This window comes from Oncorhynchus gorbuscha, linkage group LG24, assembly GCF_021184085.1.
Source record: "Oncorhynchus gorbuscha isolate QuinsamMale2020 ecotype Even-year linkage group LG24, OgorEven_v1.0, whole genome shotgun sequence".
NCBI lineage: Eukaryota > Metazoa > Chordata > Actinopteri > Salmoniformes > Salmonidae > Oncorhynchus > Oncorhynchus gorbuscha.
In genome coordinates, this window is record NC_060196.1 from 4,944,528 (window position 1) to 4,959,482 (window position 14,955).

A 14,955-nucleotide genomic window follows, 5' to 3' on the forward strand; every position below is an offset into this window, starting at 1 on the left:
CTCCACAGTATCTAGTCAACCACTACTGACCTCCACAGTATCTAGTCAACCACTACTGACGTCTACAGTATCTAGTCAACCACTACTGACGTCTACAGTATCTAGTCAACCACTACTGACCACTGCAGTATCTAGTCAACCACTACTGACCTCTACAGTATCTAGTCAACCACTACTGACCTCTACAGTATCTAGTCAACCACTACAGTATCTAGTCAACCACTACTGACCTCCACAGTATCTAGTCAACCACTACTGACGTCTACAGTATCTAGTCAACCACTACTGACCTCTACAGTATCTAGTCAACCACTACTGACGTCTACAGTATCTAGTCAACCACTACTGACCTCTACAGTATCTAGTCAACCACTACAGTATCTAGTTAACCACTACTGACCTCTACAGTATCTAGTCAACCACTACTGACCACTGCAGTATCTAGTCAACCACTACTGACCTCTACAGTATCTAGTCAACCACTACAGTATCTAGTTAACCACTACTGACCTCTACAGTATCTAGTCAACCACTACTGACCACTGCAGTATCTAGTCAACCACTACTGACCTCTACAGTATCTAGTCAACCACTACAGTATCTAGTCAACCACTACTGACCTCTACAGTATCTAGTCAACCACTACAGTATCTAGTCAACCACTACTGACCTCTACAGTATCTAGTCAACCACTACAGTATCTAGTCAACCACTACTGACGTCTACAGTATCTAGTCAACCACTACTGACCTCCACAGTATCTAGTCAACCACTACTGACCACTGCAGTATCTAGTCAACCACTACTGACCTCTACAGTATCTAGTCAACCACTACTGACGTCCACAGTATCTAGTCAACCACTACTGACCTCCACAGTATCTAGTCAACCACTACTGACCTCTACAGTATCTAGTCAACCACTACTGACCTCTACAGTATCTAGTCAACCACTACTGACGTCCACAGTATCTAGTCAACCACTACTGACCACTGCAGTATCTAGTCAACCACTACTGACCTCTACAGTATCTAGTCAACCACTACTGACGTCTACAGTATCTAGTCAACCACTACATTATCTAGTTAACCACTACTGACCTCTACAGTATCTAGTCAACCACTACAGTATCTAGTTAACCACTACTGACCTCTACAGTATCTAGTCAACCACTACAGTATCTAGTCAACCACTACTGACCTCCACAGTATCTAGTCAACCACTACAGTATCTAGTCAACCACTACTGACCTCCACAGTATCTAGTCAACCACTACATTATCTAGTTCACCACTACTGACCTCTACAGTATCTAGTCAACCACTACATTATCTAGTTAACCACTACTGACCTCTACAGTATCTAGTCAACCACTACAGTATCTAGTCAACCACTACTGACCTCTACAGTATCTAGTCAACCACTACAGTATCTAGTCAACCACTACTGATCTCCACAGTATCTAGTCAACCACTACAGTATCTAGTCAACCACTACTGACCTCCACAGTATCTAGTCAACCACTACTGACGTCTACAGTATCTAGTCAACCACTACTGACCACTGCAGTATCTAGTCAACCACTACTGACCTCTACAGTATCTAGTCAACCACTACTGACCACTACAGTATCTAGTCAACCACTACTGACCTCTACAGTATCTAGTCAACCACTACTGACCACTACAGTATCTAGTCAACCACTACTGACCTCTACAGTATCTAGTCAACCACTACTGACCTCCACAGTATCTAGTCAACCACTACTGACCTCTACAGTATCTAGTCAACCACTACTGACCACTACAGTATCTAGTCAACCACTACTGACCTCTACAGTATCTAGTCAACCACTACTGACCACTACAGTATCTAGTCAACCACTACTGACCTCCACAGTATCTAGTCAACCACTACTGACCACTGCAGTATCTAGTCAACCACTACATTATCTAGTCAACCACTACTGACCTCCACAGTATCTAGTCAACCACCACTGACCTCTACAGTATCTAGTCAACCACTACTGACCTCTACAGTATCTAGTCAACCACTACTGACCACTACAGTATCTAGTCAACCACTACTGACCTCCACAGTATCTAGTCAACCACTACTGACCTCTACAGTATCTAGTCAACCACTACTGACCACTACAGTATCTAGTCAACCACTACTGACCTCTACAGTATCTAGTCAACCACTACTGACCACTACAGTATCTAGTCAACCACTACTGACCACTACAGTATCTAGTCAACCACTACTGACCACTGCAGTAGTATCTAGTCAACCACTACTGACCTCCACAGTATCTAGTCAACCACCACTGACCTCTACAGTATCTAGTCAACCACTACTGACCTCTACAGTATCTAGTCAACCACTACTGACCACTGCAGTATCTAGTCAACCACTACTGACCTCTACAGTATCTAGTCAACCACTACTGACCTCCACAGTATCTAGTCAACCACTACTGACCACTGCAGTATCTAGTCAACCACTACTGACCTCTACAGTATCTAGTCAACCACTACTGACCTCTACAGTATCTAGTCAACCACTACTGACCACTACAGTATCTAGTCAACCACTACTGACCACTACAGTATCTAGTCAACCACTACTGACCACTACAGTATCTAGTCAACCACTACTGACCTCTACAGTATCTAGTCAACCACTACAGTATCTAGTCAACCACTACTGACCTCTACAGTATCTAGTCAACCACTACTATCTAGAACCTCTACAGTATCTAGTCAACCACTACTGACCACTGCAGTATCTAGTCAACCACTACTGACCTCTACAGTATCTAGTCAACCACTACTGACCTCTACAGTATCTAGTCAACCACTACTGACCTCTACAGTATCTAGTCAACCACTACTGACCTCTACAGTATCTAGTCAACCACTACAGTATCTAGTCAACCACTACAGTATCTAGTCAACCACTACTGACCTCTACAGTATCTAGTCAACCACTACTGACCTCTACAGTATCTAGTCAACCACTACTGACCTCTACAGTATCTAGTCAACCACTACTGACCTCTACAGTATCTAGTCAACCACTACTGACCTCTACAGTATCTAGTCAACCACTACTGACCTCTACAGTATCTAGTCAAACACTACTGACCTCTACAGTATCTAGTCAACCACTACAGTATCTAGTCAACCACTACTGACCACTACAGTATCTAGTCAACCACTACTGACCTCTACAGTATCTAGTCAACCACTACAGTATCTAGTCAACCACTACTGACCTCTACAGTATCTAGTCAACCACTACAGTATCTAGTCAACCACTACAGTATCTAGTCAACCACTACTGACCTCCACAGTATCTAGTCAACCACTACAGTATCTAGTCAACCACTACAGACCTTTACAGTATCTAGTCAACCACTACTGACCTCCACAGTATCTAGTCAACCACTACAGTATCTAGTCAACCACTACTGACCTCTACAGTATCTAGTCAACCACTACTGACCTCCACAGTATCTAGTCAACCACTACAGTATCTAGTCAACCACTACTGACCTCTACAGTATCTAGTCAACCACTACTGACCTCCACAGTATCTAGTCAACTCTACAGTATCTAGTCAACCACTACTGACCTCTACAGTATCTAGTCAACCACTACTGACCTCTACAGTATCTAGTCAACCACTACTGACCTCCACAGTATCTAGTCAACCACTACAGTATCTAGTCAACCACTACAGTATCTAGTCAACCACTACAGTATCTAGTCAACCACTACTGACCTCTACAGTATCTAGTCAACCACTACTGACCACTACAGTATCTAGTCAACCACTACTGACCACTACAGTATCTAGTCAACCACTGCCGACCTCTACAGTATCTAGTCAACCACTACCGAACTCTACAGTATCTAGTCAACCACTACTGACCACTGCAGTATCTAGTCAACCACTACTGACCTCTACAGTATCTAGTCAACCACTACTGACCTCTACAGTATCTAGTCAACCACTACTGACCACTACAGTATCTAGTCAACCACTACTGACCTCTACAGTATCTAGTCAACCACTACTGACCTCTACAGTATCTAGTCAACCACTACTGACCTCTACAGTATCTAGTCAACCACTACAGTATCTAGTCAACCACTCTACAGTATCTAGTCAACCACTACAGTATCTAGTCAACCACTACTGACCTCTACAGTATCTAGTCAACCACTACAGTATCTAGTCAACCACTACTGACCTCTACAGTATCTAGTCAACCACTACTGACCTCCACAGTATCTAGTCAACCACTACAGTATCTAGTCAACCACTACTGACCTCTACAGTATCTAGTCAACCACTACTGACCTCCACAGTATCTAGTCAACCACTACAGTATCTAGTCAACCACTACTGACCTCTACAGTATCTAGTCAACCACTACTGACCTCCACAGTATCTAGTCAACCACTACAGTATCTAGTCAACCACTACAGTATCTAGTCAACCACTACAGTATCTAGTCAACCACTACAGTATCTAGTCAACTCTAACTACAGTATCTAGTCAACCACTACTGACCACTACAGTATCTAGTCAACCACTACTGACCACTACAGTATCTAGTCAACCACTGCCGACCTCTACAGTATCTAGTCAACCACTACCGAACTCTACAGTATCTAGTCAACCACTACTGACCACTGCAGTATCTAGTCAACCACTACTGACCTCTACAGTATCTAGTCAACCACTACTGACCTCTACAGTATCTAGTCAACCACTACTGACCACTACAGTATCTAGTCAACCACTACTGACCTCTACAGTATCTAGTCAACCACTACTGACCTCTACAGTATCTAGTCAACCACTACTGACCTCTACAGTATCTAGTCAACCACTACTGACCTCTACAGTATCTAGTCAACCACTACTGACCTCTACAGTATCTAGTCAACCACTACTGACCTCTACAGTATCAAGTCAACCAGTACTGACCTCTACAGTATCTAGTCAACCACTACTGACCTCTACAGTATCAAGTCAACCAGTACTGACCACTACAGTATCTAGTCAACCACTACTGACCTCTACAGTATCTAGTCAACCACTACTGACCACTACAGTATCTAGTCAACCACTACTGACCTCTACAGTATCTAGTCAACCACTACTGACCTCTACAGTATCTAGTCAACCACTACTGACCTCTACAGTATCTAGTCAACCACTACTGACCTCTACAGTATCTAGTCAACCACTACTGACCTCTACAGTATCTAGTCAACCACTACTGACCTCTACAGTATCTAGTCAACCACTACTGACCTCTACAGTATCTAGTCAACCACTACTGACCACTACAGTATCTAGTCAACCACTACTGACCTCTACAGTATCTAGTCAACCACTACTGACCTCTACAGTATCTAGTCAACCACTACTGACCTCTACAGTATCTAGTCAACCACTACTGACCTCTACAGTATCTAGTCAACCACTACTGACCTCTACAGTATCTAGTCAACCACTACTGACCTCTACAGTATCAAGTCAACCAGTACTGACCTCTACAGTATCTAGTCAACCACTACTGACCTCTACAGTATCAAGTCAACCAGTACTGACGTCTACATTATCAAGTCAACCAGTACTGACCACTACAGTATCTAGTCAACCACTACTGACCACTACAGTATCTAGTCAACCACTACTGACCTCTACAGTATCAAGTCAACCAGTACTGACCTCTACAGTATCTAGTCAACCACTACTGACCTCTACAGTATCAAGTCAACCAGTACTGACGTCTACAGTATCAAGTCAACCAGTACTGACCACTACAGTATCTAGTCAACCACTACTGACCACTACAGTATCTAGTCAACCACTACTGACCTCTACAGTATCAAGTCAACCAGTACTGACCACTACAGTATCTAGTCAACCACTACTGACCTCTACAGTATCAAGTCAACCAGTACTGACCACTACAGTATCTAGTCAACCACTACTGACCACTACAGTATCTAGTCAACCAGTACTGACCTCTACAGTATCTAGTCAACCACTACTGACCTCTACAGTATCTAGTCAACCAGTACTGACCACTACAGTATCAAGTCAACCACTACTGACCACTACAGTATCTAGTCAACCACTACTGACCTCTACAGTATCTAGTCAACCACTACTGACCACTACAGCAGTATTCTGCACTTCATCAGTGCATGCAACATTAATATTTTAGGTACCTTATCATTTAGGTAAGTTCTTAATTCAACATGAATGTGTCTAATGCGTCCATTTCCTGACCACTACAGTATCTAGTCAACCACTACTGACCTCTACAGTATCTATTCAACATGAATGTGTCTAATGCGTCCATTTCCTGCAGGGTGGCGACCTGTTTGATGCCATCACGTCCTCCACTAAGTACACAGAGAGAGATGCCAGTGTCATGGTGTTTAACCTGGCTGGAGCCCTGAAGTACCTCCACAGCATGAACATAGTACACAGAGACATCAAGCCTGAGAACCTGCTGGTGAGTAGTGAGGGACCACACTGAAGACTGAGGTAGCCAGCTACACTGTACACTGTAAGATCATATGTTGTTGAATTGACATACAGTAGTTACCTGACAACAATATGTCAGAATTGTTGTGACACAATTCCACCAGAGTGGCTGAGACATACACAACCTTTCAAAAGTTTGGGGTCACTTAGAAATGTCCTTGTTTTTGAAAGAAAATCTATTTTTTTGTCCATTAAATAACATCAAATTGATCAGAAATACAGTGTAGACATGGTTAATGTTGTAAATGACTATTGTAGCTGGAAACGGCAGATTTTTTATGGAATATCTACATGGGCCCATTATCAGCAACCATCACTCCTGTGTTCGCTAATCCAAGTTTATCATTTTAAAAGGCTAATTGATCATTAGAAAACCCTTTTGCAATTATGTTAGCACAGCTGAAAACTGTAGTTCTGATTAAAGAAGCAATAAAACTGGCCTTTAGACTAGTTGGGTATCTTTAGCATCAGCATTTGTGGGTTCGATTACAGGCTCAAAATCGCCAGAAACAATGTGTACTATGGATATGAGATTTGAGATTTTCATATGGCATGCTAAAGTACTTGCATATGAGATTTGCATATGAAATGCACAATGCCTTTTGAATTGAGGTGACATGAGTTGGTAACTATGTTTTGTGTGTCTGCCCCTTTAGGTGTGTGAGTACCTTGACGGCACTAAGTCTCTGAAGCTGGGGGACTTTGGTCTGGCCACTGTGGTTGAGGGGCCCCTGCACACCGTGTGTGGAACCCCCACCTACGTGGCCCCTGAGATCATCGCTGAGGCTGGGTGAGTTACTGCTAACTCAGGGGACCTGTACCTGTCTCCATAGTATCAGACATTCTAGCGCCGCTGAAGGGGAAACGCACACGGATGTTAAACAACACTTCCTTCATATTTCTCTCTCTCTGCTCGCTCTCTTTCCCTCTCTGCTCTCTCTTTCTTGCTCTGCTTTCTCTCTTCTCTCTCTCCCCCTCTGCTCTTTCTCTCTGCTCTTTCTCCATCTCTTCTCTGTCTCTCTCCCCAGTTATGGTCTGAAGGTGGATATCTGGGCAACTGGGGTCATCACTTACATCCTGCTCTGTGGCTTTCCTCCCTTCCGCAGGTACACTGCACAATGTTATGTAACCTACAGTACACTACACAATGTTAAGTAACCTCCAGACACCTACAGTACACTACACAATGTTATTTAACCTACAGTACACTACACAATGTTATGTAACCTCCAGACACCTACAGTACACTACACAATGTTATTTAACCTACAGTACACTACACAATGTTATGTAACCTCCAGACACCTACAGTACACTACACAATGTTATTTAACCTACAGTACACTACACAATGTTATGTAACCTCCAGACACCTACAGTACACTACACAATGTTATGTAATCTCCAGTACACTGCACAATGTTATGTAACCTCCAGACACCTACAGTACACTACACAATGTTATGTAACCTCCAGACACCTACAGAACACTACACAATGTTATGTAATCTCCAGTACACTGCACAATGTTAAGTAACCTCCAGACACCTACAGAACACTACACAATGTTATGTAACCTACAGTACACTACACAATGTTATGTAACCTACAGTACACTACACAATGTTATGTAACCTACAGTACACTACACAATGTTATGTAACCTACAGTACACTACACAATGTTATGTAACCTCCAGACACATACAGTACACTACACAATGTTATGTAACCTCCAGACACCTACAGTACACTACACAATGTTATGTAACCTACAGTACACTACACAATGTTATGTAACCTCCAGACACCTACAGTACACTACACAATGTTATGTAACCTCCAGACACATACAGTACACTACACAATGTTATGTAACCTCCAGACACCTACAGTACACTACACAATGTTATGTAACCTCCAGACACCTACAGTACACTACACAATGTTATGTAACCTCCAGACACATACAGTACACTACACAATGTTATGTAACCTCCAGACACCTACAGTACACTGCACAATGTTATGTAACCTACAGTACACTACACAATGTTAAGTAACCTCCAGACACCTACAGTACACTACACAATGTTATTTAACCTACAGTACACTACACAATGTTATGTAACCTCCAGACACCTACAGTACACTACACAATGTTAAGTAACCTCCAGACACCTACAGTACACTGCACAATGTTATGTAACCTACAGTACACTACACAATGTTAAGTAACCTCCAGACACCTACAGTACACTACACAATGTTATTTAACCTACAGTACACTACACAATGTTATGTAACCTCCAGACACCTACAGTACACTACACAATGTTATTTAACCTACAGTACACTACACAATGTTATGTAACCTCCAGACACCTACAGTACACTACACAATGTTATTTAACCTACAGTACACTACACAATGTTATGTAACCTCCAGACACCTACAGTACACTACACAATGTTATGTAATCTCCAGTACACTGCACAATGTTATGTAACCTCCAGACACCTACAGTACACTACACAATGTTATGTAACCTCCAGACACCTACAGAACACTACACAATGTTATGTAATCTCCAGTACACTGCACAATGTTAAGTAACCTCCAGACACCTACAGAACACTACACAATGTTATGTAACCTACAGTACACTACACAATGTTATGTAACCTACAGTACACTACACAATGTTATGTAACCTACAGTACACTACACAATGTTATGTAACCTACAGTACACTACACAATGTTATGTAACCTCCAGACACATACAGTACACTACACAATGTTATGTAACCTCCAGACACCTACAGTACACTACACAATGTTATGTAACCTACAGTACACTACACAATGTTATGTAACCTCCAGACACCTACAGTACACTACACAATGTTATGTAACCTCCAGACACATACAGTACACTACACAATGTTATGTAACCTCCAGACACCTACAGTACACTACACAATGTTATGTAACCTCCAGACACCTACAGTACACTACACAATGTTATGTAACCTCCAGACACATACAGTACACTACACAATGTTATGTAACCTCCAGACACCTACAGTACACTGCACAATGTTATGTAACCTACAGTACACTACACAATGTTATGTAACCTCCAGACACCTACAGTACACTACACAATGTTATGTAACCTCCAGACACATACAGTACACTACACAATGTTATTTAACCTCCAGACACCTACAGTACACTACACAATGTTATTTAACCTCCAGACACCTACAGTACACTACACAATGTCATGTAACCTCCAGACACATACAGTACACTGCACAATGTTATGTAACCTCCAGACACCTACAGTACACTACACAATGTTATGTAACCTCCAGACACCTACAGTACACTACACAATGTTATTTAACCTACAGTACACTACACAATGTTATTTAACCTACAGTACACTACACAATGTTATTTAACCTACAGTACACTACACAATGTTATTTAACCTACAGTACACTGTACAATGTTATGTAACCTACAGACACCTACAGTACACTACACAATGTTATGTAACCTACAGACACCTACAGTACACTACACAATGTTATGTAACCTACAGTACACTACACAATGTTATGTAACCTACAGTACACTACACAATGTTATGTAACCTCCAGACACCTACAGTACACTACACAGTGTTATTTAACCTACAGTACACTACACAATGTTATTTAACCTCCTGACACCTACAGTACACTACACAATGTTATTTAACCTACAGTACACTACACAATGTTATGTAACCTCCAGACACCTACAGTACACTACACAATGTTATGTAACCTACAGTACACTACACAATGTTATTTAACCTACAGTACACTGTACAATGTTATGTAACCTCCAGACACCTACAGTACACTACACAATGTTATGTAACCTACAGACACCTACAGTACACTACACAATGTTATGTAACCTACAGTACACTACACAATGTTATGTAACCTACAGTACACTACACAATGTTATGTAACCTCCAGACACCTACAGTACACTACACAATGTTATTTAACCTCCTGACACCTACAGTACACTACACAATGTTATGTAACCTCCAGACACCTACAGTACACTACACAATGTTATGTAACCTACAGTACACTACACAATGTTATGTAACCTACAGTACACTACACAATGTTATTTAACCTCCAGACACCTACAGTACACTACACAATGTTATGTAACCTACAGTACACTACACAATGTTATGTAACCTCCAGACACCTACAGTACACTACACAATGTTATGTAACCTACAGTACACTACACCATGTTATGTAACCTCCAGACACCTACAGTACACTACACAATGTTATGTAACCTCCAGACACCTACAGTACACTACACAATGTTATGTAACCTCCAGACACCTACAGTACACTACACAATGTTATGTAACCTACAGTACACTACACAATGTTATGTAACCTACAGTACACTACACAATGTTATGTAACCTCCAGACACCTACAGTACACTACACAATGTTATGTAACCTCCAGACACCTACAGTACACTACACAATGTTATTTAACCTCCAGACACCTACAGTACACTACACAATGTTATGTAACCTCCAGACACCTACAGTACACTACACAATGTTATGTAACCTCCAGACACCTACAGTACACTACACAATGTTATTTAACCTCCAGACACCTACAGAACACTACACAATGTTATGTAACCTACAGTACACTACACAATGTTATGTAACCTCCAGACACCTACAGTACACTACACAATGTTATTTAACCTCCAGACACCTACAGAACACTACACAATGTTATGTAACCTACAGTACACTACACAATGTTATGTAACCTACAGTACACTACACAATGTTATTTAACCTCCAGACACCTACAGTACACTACACAATGTTATGTAACCTACAGTACACTACACACAATGTTATTTAACCTCCAGACACCTACAGTACACTACACAATGTTATGTAACCTACAGTACACTACACAATGTTATTTAACCTCCAGACACCTACAGAACACTACACAATGTTATGTAACCTCCAGACACCTACAGTACACTACACAATGTTATGTAACCTCCAGACACCTACAGTACACTACACAATGTTATGTAACCTCCAGACACCTACAGTACACTACACAATGTTATTTAACCTCCAGACACCTACAGAACACTACACAATGTTATGTAACCTACAGTACACTACACAATGTTATGTAACCTACAGTACACTACACAATGTTATGTAACCTCCAGACACCTACAGTACACTACACAATGTTATGTAACCTCCAGACACCTACAGTACACTACACAATGTTATTTAACCTCCAGACACCTACAGAACACTACACAATGTTATGTAACCTACAGTACACTACACAATGTTATGTAACCTCCAGACACCTACAGTACACTACACAATGTTATGTAACCTCCAGACACCTACAGTACACTACACAATGTTATGTAACCTACAGTACACTACACAATGTTATGTAACCTCCAGACACCTACAGTACACTACACAATGTTATGTAACCTCCAGACACCTACAGTACACTACACAATGTTATGTAACCTCCAGACACCTACAGTACACTACACAATGTTATGTAACCTACAGTACACTACACAATGTTATGTAACCTCCAGACACCTACAGAACACTACACAATGTTATGTAACCTCCAGACACCTACAGTACACTACACAATGTTATGTAACCTCCAGACACCTACAGTACACTACACAATGTTATGTAACCTCCAGACACCTACAGTACACTACACAATGTTATGTAACCTCCAGACACCAACAGTACACTACACAATGTTATGTAACCTCCAGACACCTACAGTACACTACACAATGTTATTTAACCTCCAGACACCTACAGTACACTACACAATGTTATGTAACCTCCAGACACCTACAGTACACTACACAATGTTATGTAACCTACAGTACACTACACAATGTTATGTAACCTACAGTACACTACACAATGTTATGTAACCTCCAGACACCTACAGTACACTACACAATGTTATGTAACCTCCAGACACCTACAGTACACTACACAATGTTATGTAACCTCCAGACACCTACAGTACACTACACAATGTTATGTAACCTCCAGACACCTACAGTACACTACACAATGTTATGTAACCTCCAGACACCTACAGTACACTACACAATGTTATGTAACCTCCAGACACCTACAGTACACTACACAATGTTATTTAACCTCCAGACACCTACAGTACACTACACAATGTTATGTAACCTCCAGACACCTACAGTACACTACACAATGTTATGTAACCTCCAGACACCTACAGTACACTACACAATGTTATTTAACCTCCAGACACCTACAGAACACTACACAATGTTATGTAACCTACAGTACACTACACAATGTTATGTAACCTCCAGACACCTACAGTACACTACACAATGTTATTTAACCTCCAGACACCTACAGAACACTACACAATGTTATGTAACCTACAGTACACTACACAATGTTATGTAACCTACAGTACACTACACAATGTTATTTAACCTCCAGACACCTACAGTACACTACACAATGTTATGTAACCTACAGTACACTACACAATGTTATTTAACCTCCAGACACCTACAGTACACTACACAATGTTATGTAACCTACAGTACACTACACAATGTTATTTAACCTCCAGACACCTACAGAACACTACACAATGTTATGTAACCTCCAGACACCTACAGTACACTACACAATGTTATGTAACCTCCAGACACCTACAGTACACTACACAATGTTATGTAACCTCCAGACACCTACAGTACACTACACAATGTTATTTAACCTCCAGACACCTACAGAACACTACACAATGTTATGTAACCTACAGTACACTACACAATGTTATGTAACCTACAGTACACTACACAATGTTATGTAACCTCCAGACACCTACAGTACACTACACAATGTTATGTAACCTCCAGACACCTACAGTACACTACACAATGTTATTTAACCTCCAGACACCTACAGAACACTACACAATGTTATGTAACCTACAGTACACTACACAATGTTATGTAACCTCCAGACACCTACAGTACACTACACAATGTTATGTAACCTCCAGACACCTACAGTACACTACACAATGTTATGTAACCTCCAGACACCTACAGTACACTACACAATGTTATGTAACCTACAGTACACTACACAATGTTATGTAACCTCCAGACACCTACAGAACACTACACAATGTTATGTAACCTCCAGACACCTACAGTACACTACACAATGTTATGTAACCTCCAGACACCTACAGTACACTACACAATGTTATGTAACCTCCAGACACCTACAGTACACTACACAATGTTATGTAACCTCCAGACACCTACAGTACACTACACAATGTTATGTAACCTCCAGACACCTACAGTACACTACACAATGTTATTTAACCTCCAGACACCTACAGTACACTACACAATGTTATGTAACCTCCAGACACCTACAGTACACTACACAATGTTATGTAACCTACAGTACACTACACAATGTTATGTAACCTACAGTACACTACACAATGTTATGTAACCTCCAGACACCTACAGTACACTACACAATGTTATGTAACCTCCAGACACCTACAGTACACTACACAATGTTATGTAACCTCCAGACACCTACAGTACACTACACAATGTTATGTAACCTCCAGACACCTACAGTACACTACACAATGGTATGTAACCTCCAGACACCTACAGTACACTACACAATGTTATGTAACCTCCAGACACCTACAGTACACTACACAATGTTATTTAACCTCCAGACACCTACAGTACACTACACAATGTTATGTAACCTCCAGACACCTACAGTACACTACACAATGTTATGTAACCTCCAGACACCTACAGTACACTACACAATGTTATTTAACCTCCAGACACCTACAGAACACTACACAATGTTATGTAACCTACAGTACACTACACAATGTTATGTAACCTCCAGTACACTACACAATGTTATGTAACCTCCAGACACCTACAGTACACTACACAATGTTATTTAACCTCCAGACACCTACAGAACACTACACAATGTTATGTAACCTACAGTACACTACACAATGTTATGTAACCTACAGTACACTACACAATGTTATTTAACCTCCAGACACCTACAGTACACTACACAATGTTATGTAACCTACAGTACACTACACAATGTTATTTAACCTCCAGACACCTACAGTACACTACACAATGTTATG

At 41.1% G+C, this 14,955-nt stretch overlaps 1 protein-coding gene across 7 annotated transcripts in view; it reads left to right on the forward strand.

The window, feature by feature from the left end:
* LOC124012357 (serine/threonine-protein kinase DCLK2-like) overlaps nucleotides 1-14,955 on the forward strand; it is a 109,500-nt gene that overhangs the window by 82,321 nt on the left and 12,224 nt on the right. For all 7 annotated transcript variants that reach the window (XR_006834714.1, XM_046325885.1, XM_046325881.1 and 4 more), the window contains exons 11-13: nucleotides 6,403-6,549; nucleotides 7,238-7,371; nucleotides 7,610-7,687. Coding sequence is in view for 6 of the 7 variants with exons in the window: in XM_046325885.1 (XP_046181841.1) it covers nucleotides 6,403-6,549; nucleotides 7,238-7,371; nucleotides 7,610-7,687 (359 nt within the window). In the remaining variant the exon portion in view is untranslated. The remainder of the gene's footprint in view (nucleotides 1-6,402; nucleotides 6,550-7,237; nucleotides 7,372-7,609; nucleotides 7,688-14,955) is intronic.